Source organism: Xenopus tropicalis, chromosome 3, assembly GCF_000004195.4.
Source record: "Xenopus tropicalis strain Nigerian chromosome 3, UCB_Xtro_10.0, whole genome shotgun sequence".
Taxonomy (NCBI): domain Eukaryota; kingdom Metazoa; phylum Chordata; class Amphibia; order Anura; family Pipidae; genus Xenopus; species Xenopus tropicalis.
This window is the reverse complement of record NC_030679.2, coordinates 101,433,526-101,442,986: the sequence shown is the minus strand read 5'-3', so window position 1 is coordinate 101,442,986 and position 9,461 is coordinate 101,433,526. Positions and strand designations below refer to the sequence as shown.

At 36.8% G+C, this 9,461-nt stretch overlaps 1 protein-coding gene across 3 annotated transcripts in view; it reads right to left on the bottom strand.

Moving 5' to 3' along the window:
• Window positions 1–317: 317 nt before the first annotated feature.
• The window catches only part of wdr72 (WD repeat domain 72), a 121,886-nt gene continuing 112,742 nt past the window's right edge, over window positions 318–9,461 (bottom strand). For all 3 annotated transcript variants that reach the window (XM_012959598.3, XM_031899179.1, XM_018092424.2), the window contains exon 20: window positions 318–1,080. In XM_012959598.3, coding sequence (XP_012815052.2) covers window positions 1,025–1,080 — 56 coding nt within the window. In that variant the 3' untranslated portion in view covers window positions 318–1,024. The remainder of the gene's footprint in view (window positions 1,081–9,461) is intronic.

Here is a 9,461-nt window from a genome sequence, read left to right as displayed (position 1 = left end):
TTGAAAATATTTGTGTGGTCAGATAAGACCAAGATAGAGCTTCTGCCAAAATAATGGTGCAAATCCAACACCGACCTCACCTCAAAAACTACCATGTTCATGCTGTGAGGCTGTGTTTCACCAGAAGGTGACTGAAACTCTGGCAAAACCTTTAACAACACAATGAACTCAAACACAAGGCATAAGTAACACTGGAAGTGAATGCCCTACAAAATAGCCCAGGCAAAACTTGATTTTTGTTCTATTGTTCGTTAGATTTAGCTTTAAAAATATATTTTGAGTTTCAGTGCTTTAAAATAAAAAAATCACAAATAGCATATTTTTAGGTTTTGTCATTTATTAAAGCTTAAGAATTGGTCAATGGTCTGAATACTTTCACAAGACACTATCTAGGCAAGGCACCAGAGCTTTGTTACTTTTGTCAAAAACATTTGTATTGCTTTATATTAAGCTTGATTATGAATATTAATTGTGTATAGTGTATTTTTAAAATTTGCAGAAATAGTGTACTCTTTTCAGAAAAAATATTGATTGTGTCAGCAAGAAGTTTTATCACAAAATGTGCTCTGGGGCAAAAAATACATCTTTTTCCACTGCTGTTTGTGTTTCTATATTTTTTTTCTACATTTTTATAGGAAAAATGATTCATTTAGTGCATATGTTCTCTGTTAAGTTGCCCCCATAAGAATAAGAATGTGGGGGGGGGGTAAAAAAACTCTTCCCATAGTTCCCATAGTTTTCTTTCTTCCACGAGTTCTTATTAAAACCTGTAATATTATGAATCTGATTCTAGAATAACTGTGCAAGAATCTGGAAGGAGGTGAAGTCTAGGACAAACATTTACAAATAAAACTACAGTAAATATTACATCATTTAGAATACATTTTGAAAACAATTACATATTTCTGACCATTAAATTATATATTTCTCAGCATATGTAAAATAACCGAGAGATTTCTAGAACATTTTACTTGAATTTGACACAAGACAGAGCACATATTTGCTGAATATGTAGTGCTTTTATTCAACACACTTTGCAGTAGCACATCTTGGCCATCCATGCATTCTGTTTCATATCATCTGTGGGGGGAAAAAAGTACAGTGTTATAACATGCTGTACAGGTATGGGATAAATTATCCAGAAACCCATTATACAGAAAGCTATAAATTACAGGAAGACCATTTAATATAGACTCCATTTTAATCAACTAATTTAAAGTTTTAAAAATGATTTTCTTTTTCTCTGTAATAATAAAACAGTACCTTGTACTTGATTCCGACTAAGCTATAATTAATCATTATTGGAGGCAAAACTATTGTATTGGGTTTATTTAATCTTTAAATGTTTTTTAAGTTGACTTAAGTTTTCAGAAAAAACAACAGGAATGCTTTAACAGCAACATGGACTCATGCTAGCTTAGGTAAAATGATGTATCAGATGCTGGCTAAATATTACAAATGATAAGGATAATTATAATAACAGCATGTTTGAACTGAATGTCAATAACCTTTATGGTCAAACCTTACAGTGTGCTTTACATGTTGACATCAAAACATGTCAGTTCAAACAACTGGCAGAGATATTGGTGACATTGTATTAAAGGTCAATTAATTCTAAAATTCAGTTTGATAAAACAGTAGAATGCAATCTACTATAAGACAGCTATTGTTCTTAATTATCAGCCATTTGTATAGTAGAGCTGTCATCTTAAAGGCTATGACACAAGGTGCTACTTGTAGCACAAAATGCCAGAATGCCATAGGCAATTATAAGAATTGTCTCTGCTTAAACACACATAGGGGGAGATTTACTAATCCACGAATCCGAATCCCGAAAGGGAAAAAATCGGATTGGAAACGAAAATTTTGCAACTTTTTCGTCACCGGTGCGATTTTTTCGTATTTGTCGTGACTTTTTCATCACCGCCGCGACTTTACCATATTTTGCATGACTATTTCGTCGCCGTCGCAATTTTTTCTTATTGAGCGATTGTAAATGGCGGAAAAACCAATCCGATTTTTTCGTGACGGCGACGAAAAAGTTGCGGAAAATATACGAAAAAGTTGCGACGGCAACGAAAAAGTTGCAAAAATACCGGTCATTACGAAAAAAACGCATTCAGACGCCTTCAGACCGTTCGTGGGACGAAAAAGCTGCAAAAATACCGATCATTACTAAAAAACACATTTGGACGCCTTCAGACCGTTCGTGGATTAGTAAATCTCCCCTATAGAGACAGTTATCAGTATTGTCTATTTCCTAGCTGCTACAAGTAACTCCATCTCTCCTTGCCTCATAAAATGATATACAGTAGGAATAAAATACATTGTCATATTAGTCATTATGCTGTTAATTACTGGGCCAAATATACACTTATCCCAAATCTTACCCTTACTAGTCTAAAGGTGGCCATAAACCTTACAATTATGATCTTTCCTGTGACCATTGGTCTTCAGTTATGGAGGTAGAAACAATATTCTACATCCACCAAGATTCTACATCCACCTGACGATTCAGCAAAATTTGATGCTCCTGCTATTTCGGTCATCTCATCTCGCCATACAGACACCGAATATCAGATGAAACTAGGTTTTCGGAAGATAATATCTGTGCATGTATGGCCACTTTTAAAGATCAGCATTCAAGAATATCAAAGGCAATATATCTGCAATGACTAGTAAGACCAGTAAGTTTGGAAAATGTCACGCGCCAAAATAAAAATTTGTGCGTGCACCATTTTTTTTCTCTGAGCTCAACAATTTTTTGATGTCGCGCGGATAATGTTTCCACGCCAAATTTTGACACCTGTTTTGAATGTGCAAATTTTTTAGCTTGCTTTAGTGCTCAGTATATGAAATTAAACTTTGATTTCTATTTTCACACTAAAAATTAAGCCATCTTCAAGCACGTCTTAAACATTCACAATGTGTAATAAAAATTCACAATGTAATAGCATTCTAATGAAAATATTACATTGAAAATTCACATTTTTATTCTTATTTTTGTGCAATTTTTTTGTTTATGAATTTTATTACTTTCCCCCCTAAGGGCTTATTTATAAATGATCAAATTTGTGACTATTAGAGGTTTTTTTGGTTTCTTTTTAATTGGAATAAGCTTAAATTTTACCAAACTTGAATGTTTGTCTTTTTATTAAAAAAAATCAGATATAAAAAAACCTTGATCAAATTATTGATCAACTTGAATGCACTGGATTCATAACCATTCTAACCATTTTTAATGGGTCTTCAAACTTACAAAAAAAAACATAAAAAAATTTGATAAATCACCCTTAAGGTATGGGGATACAAATTATGGAAAGATTCCCTATCAGAAAAACCCTGGGCCCCAAGCATTTCAGATTAATAGATACTATACCTGTAATATAATATCTGGAACACAGTATATATATATTTAAATGGCATGTATCTATGATAGGCCATGCAATGATAAATGAATAAGTTAATCACATAAGTTAGGGGTAAATATTTTGTATTATAATCTAATGGTACAATGTTGTATTAAGATAATCTTCCTGCATAATGGAATGTGGTTAATTACATTTTTTGTGTAGATATGAGGGTTAAGGTGGCCACACACGTGGCGATCTGACGATGTTTCCGTCGCACGAAACATCGTCAGATCCCCCACACACCGTCAGGGCTGAAACAGCAGATAAGGAGGTAGAAACAATGGGATTTCTACCTCCTTCTGCCGATTCAGCCCTGACGGCAGATTTTGCTCAGGCGCCTTCTATGGCGCCCGATCAAAATTTTCTGACCTGGCCGATCGGCGAGTCGACCGATATCAGCAGCCTCCAGCGACACCGGTCGACTCACCGACTTGCCATACACGCACCGAAAATTGTACGAAACGAGGTTTCGTATGATATTATCGGTGCGTGTATGGCCAGCTTTAGTCTTGGCAGTGGGCAAGTTTGCTGTTTGTGTGACCTAGAAGTGGTAAGGAATTACACAACTTTTCATAATTTTGAGAAAATGGCAGGATAGACTCATCATAGACTTCCAATAAATCATGAGATCCATTTTTCTCATGGAACTGTATATGGTCAAATATGTGCAACTGTATAATCCCAAATTAAAACGCTAACATTTTAAGTAATAAAGTTCATTATTCTTGCATTTTTATTTTAAGCACTGTGCTCGGAGAAAAAACAATAACACACAAACGTGCTAGATTCCATCAGCCAATGGATGGGCAGAGCTTTGTCTTTTACGCCTTACACTTGGGGGCCCATTTTACTAACCATGGATTTTTAATTTTAAACTAAATTCAAATTTTTTTCTAAAAAGTCTAAACGGCTAAAAATCCGAAGTCAACAATTCACTAGATTAAACTTGCCGAGTTCATGTAGAAGTCAATGGAAAGGATCCCTTCCCTTTTGTTTACGTTCTTTCTTTTGAGTTTGCTGGGTTTAGTTCAAAAATCACAACTTTATCAAATTGTTGCAGTGACAATTCAATAAAGTTGGGATTCTCGCAGTGACAATTCAATTTTTTAATAAATATCAGACATTCGGGAAAATGAATTTAGTTGAATTTGAAAATAAAAAAAAAATTAGAAATTATGGAGTTTTAGTAAATCTGCCCCTTGATGTCTGCATTTTTTTTCCTGACAGGTAATTAGTGAGAAAGTGCAAAGAACATGATGAAAAAGGACTAGGGTAAAGGGTGTAAAATGGCAATATTTCCTGCAAGTACACTGTATGACAATTTCATCTAATTCTTTGGAAGTCCCCCTTAGGATAACCTAACTGCTAAATAGATGCTGTGCTTAATGATTATGTCAGAGGCCACTCTGTGACCACTCTGTGACCAATACTTGTGAAAAAAGCAAGGATTTGTCCATTAAACCATTCCAGCTATTGTCTTAGTAATTTGTCAATTAAATGTATAAATTGAGGGGAGGAGAAGACACATTGAGGCATGCCTACTCTCTGGAAAATGTTACAAAATAAAAAAAATATCATATTTGACAAAATGCTTTCATATAAGCTATCTGGACTTTGTATTTTTATTTCACAATAGGCCAATATGCCTACCCCAGGTTGCCCCTCTTGAATACAGTAATGCTGAATGCAGGCAGTGCTGCAGAAAGAGCAGGTCCGTGTGCTCTCTTATGGGTGCCAATAGTGGGGCAGTGGGCACAGTGTGGAAACCATGGCAGCTTGCATTTGTTTTTTGCAATTTACACCCTGTTCCACAATTCATAAATGGCCACTCCAAAATCCTAGTATCAGGGATGCACCGAATCCAGGATTTGGTTCGGGATTCGGCCAAGATTCGTACTTTTTCGGCAGGATTTGGACGAATCCACACTCCTGGCCAAACCGAATCCTAAAAATCACGTGACTTTTTCTTACTTAAAAACAGAAGTTGAAAATTTTACCCTTCCGAAACCTTATTAGCACATGCTAATTCGGATTTGGTTCTGTATTCGGCCGAATGCTTTTATGAAGGATTTGGGGGTTAGGCCAAGTCTGAAAAAAGTGGATTTGGTGCATCCCTACCTAGGATCATTGGGAGCAGGGTCGAACTGGGTCGCCGGCAGCCCAGTCCGACCCTTGCCGGCGCTCCCCCTGCACGACTGTTCCTCCCCTGATGCGTTAAATTTATGCACACTCAGGGAGGATGTCGGGTGGGGGCCCTGCAGGGCCCCCCAGTCCGACCCTGCTTGGGACTTGTTTGTATCATGAAAGGATTGGACTTTAAGCTATACCAAGAGACTTAATTGTTAATAATCAGTTTTTTATTCTTAAGCACTATACACGTGCACCAGATATAAGGGCAAATTTGCAAACAGAGGCACTAAATAGCAACGTGTAAGCAATTAGTTCTAACATTAGTGACATCCTTTAGAGATAAAGTAGAATTTGAAATTTAGGAAAGCTCTGCTGCGAGGGAAAGATGGTGACACCCACCACATCTCATTGAGCTTTGGTGTGAAAATTCAAAATAAATATACACTAGAGCCCGGGTTCAATGCCTGAATATAGGTCCTATTTCATAAGTTCCTGGGTGCATTCTAATTTGACTGATCTTCTGGTTCCTGATCCTACTATTCTTTCCTGACTATTCTGATTGCCACCAGCCCTGATCATTGCCTGAAATCATCTAAGAGTTTAATCCTTTGGATACTACCCTGCCTGTTTACACTCCTCTTTCCTGCTTGGTCTAGACTTTAACCCCGGTAAGGGCCTTTGGGCCTTGACACCACAATAACAGAATCTTCTGGTTTCTTAGTATCCTCAGATGCATTATGAAGGTATAGTATGAACTAGTGCTTAGCTAAGGAGACATGGTTAAACTGTACATTTAAATTAATTTAATTGTTTTTTTTTTCCCAACTGCCTTTGCTGAAGCACATGAGGATCACTACATCAGGATGGCCTTCAACATGCATTATAATATATTAGGATGGGTTAATGTCTTTTTACAAGGCATGGAGGTGGAATTATGTGCTCTGGGTGAAAGACCACACACCATTGACCTTAGTAATGTTCCCATTCCATTTTCTGCAGTTTATATTTGTTTTATGTGCCTTAAATAATGCATGTGTAAATCCTTATGAATGTTTCCAACTCTATTTAATTGTTATAAAGGTATTTCAATATCATTGGCAATAGTTGCAGTACAGGCTAACTAAACCTTACAAGCAAATGCTGGGTATAGCTGTAATGCAGGGATTATCCATCATAATTGAAAAATACAGGTTATCTCTAATTCAGAGGATAACATCAAATGTATATCATCAATATGTCAGTTAATTGCTCTAGCTCTTTATTTTTTTTTGGCAAGACTGTTATTGAAAGTCTTAATTTCTTATCACAGAATTTCATCCACACGGGAATCAATAAATAATTCATGTTGCTGGCTCTTTGTTGTGTGTTTCTGAACTGCACACACAGAGAGCTGGGAGGTTGACAGCTGTGTCAGGACAAGCACCACAGATCTGACATGACAAGTGACTAACAAGTTTCTTTCAGGGAGTAGTGAAAGGAGACAATGATCCCAAGTACAAGAACCAAAATCCAGAAACAAAAATGATACGTTTATTCTTTCTCTTCAGCTAAATGTGTGTGTGAGTGCGTGTGTGCGCTATCAGCTTATTTTCAGCCCGTAACCCCTGGTCATTTTTACTACTGCCCACCTCCTTTATTCTTCTCACTAGCCAGGCCATTTACGCCTGTCCGCGGATCAATATGAGCAATTCTTGGAGAAATACGATGTATCCATGGCAACCAAGCCACAAATTCTCAGTGGAAAGCACTGAGACCAGTTCTGAATTCTCCTGAGGTTTTCAGAGTTATAAGGAACAGTGTTTTAAAATTCAAGGATGAACACACAGGGAAGCCTAAGCAATTCATTGTTTACTGCCAATCTAATGATACCATTTTGAGGAGTTCTCTTCTTAGCTTCCTGCAAAGCATCATATCACTCTGTTGTAACAAAGTTACAGGCTTGTTTTCTACCTAAATCCCCTTCTGTCTCAGCAGAATTAACTTCTGTGCATAAACGAGATGGGGATCATGTGACACTGCACTGAAAATCTTGTCATTATGATTTGAAAGGGTTAAGCTTTTAAACATACACATATTTATCTGCATAGTTACCATCAAATACAAGATACCATTTTATTATTACAGAACAAAGGAAATCATTAATTAAAAATTGGAATTATTTACTTAAAATGACCTCTATGGGACTTCCTGCAATTTAGAGCATTCTGGATAACAGGTTTCTGGATAATGGATAAAACAATAGCTTGTAACTAATCTACATGAATCCATATCGGGGGCAAAACAATTCTGTTGGGTTTATTTTTTGTTTTAATGATTTTTAGCAGACTTAAGGTATAGGGATCCAAATGTCAAAAATGTCCCTTATCTGGAAAACTTCAGGTTCCAAGGATTTTGAAATAATAGATCCTATACCTATTTATGTGTGTGTGTGTGTGTATGTGTGTGTGTAAGATATATATTATCCCTGCATATTTGCAGTTCAGAGAACATTTCATATGCAAAATGATGTCAAAGCTATAGTGGCATTACAATAATTTTCTGAACTGTCAGTATGCAGAGCTACTTCTAGAGCAGGGCAAAAGGACATTTTACCAGGGTTCCCTTGGGAAGACAGATACACAAAAAACCTATAACATTGTATTACAACTATTACATGCTGTATTTTCACTGTTTTGACTGCAGGTGTGATGTTGAGAGTAACACTTTAACAACAGTTCAGACATTCCAAACTTATGAGCTGACCTATCCTTTCTGCATTCACAAAGCCACCTTACTCTAACTCCAGTCAGATATACATGTATTGTGTGACAGATAAGCATTTAGATGTATTTTGATTTATTGAATCATTGTTCAATATACATCTGGCAAAGCATTACTGATTCATTTTCCTTCACAACTATTGTTTTTGTACTAACTGTTAAGGTTTCCCTGTTCTACCACTTGCATTAGCATGTACTTTACATACATGAGGAAAGCTGGTAGCCCACAAACATAATTATATAGCACCCCCTGGTTGAAATCACAGCTCTGATGGCTACTCTGTTTAGACAGGCACTGCCCCTCTTATCATTTATAAGGCACTTTGCTCCAAAAAGTAAGGTTGAAGAATAAAAAATGCACATTGCTGATTGCTTTGCTGGTTGTCTTGGTACAATTCATTTCTGCCTATTAAGGTACTCTGTTCCACAGAAGAGATTTACATTGCACTTTGATCTTTTCATTGTGCTCTGGGGGAAGGTATGTAGTAGCATAGTGTCCATCCTGCACTCTACACCACCCCAAAGTACAAAGTGCCATAATATATGCATTCCTAAAAGGATGACATTAGATGTAATAAGCTGATATATGGGGCCTGTGTCAGTATCAGACTGGCCCACCAGGATACCTGAAAAACTCCTGATGGGCCCAGGTGTCAGTGGTCCCTCTTGCTTCTATCTATTTAGCCTATTTCATGGTCATTCCCTATTTTTCTATGGGGACAAGGAAGCTTGATGATGGAAGAATAGTATGTAGAACAAAGAGACTAGGATAATAAAGAGTTTGGAGGAGGAATTAAAGTTTTAAGAGTGGGCCCATTGTCGAGGGTTTTCTGGTGGGCCCCTGCCATCTCAGTCCGACACTGGCCTGTGTCAATAGACGTAGCATGCTTGCACCTAAAGAAGTGGGTGGAGATATAATTTTGACACTAAGAGCTGCAAATTATGACACCCTGCATCTGATTGGTGTCAAAGTATGCACAGTTATGTGTATTTTAAGCAACAATTGTGCCCAGATGAAACTCTACCTTGTGAAATTATGTGAGTGAAACTCTGCATTGCCAGTAAACAACATGGTGACTTGAGCATGAAATTGAACTTTGCAGTGGTAAATGACCTCTATAGACTTTCAGATAATCACAACAGTTTTTTTTCAAAGTTT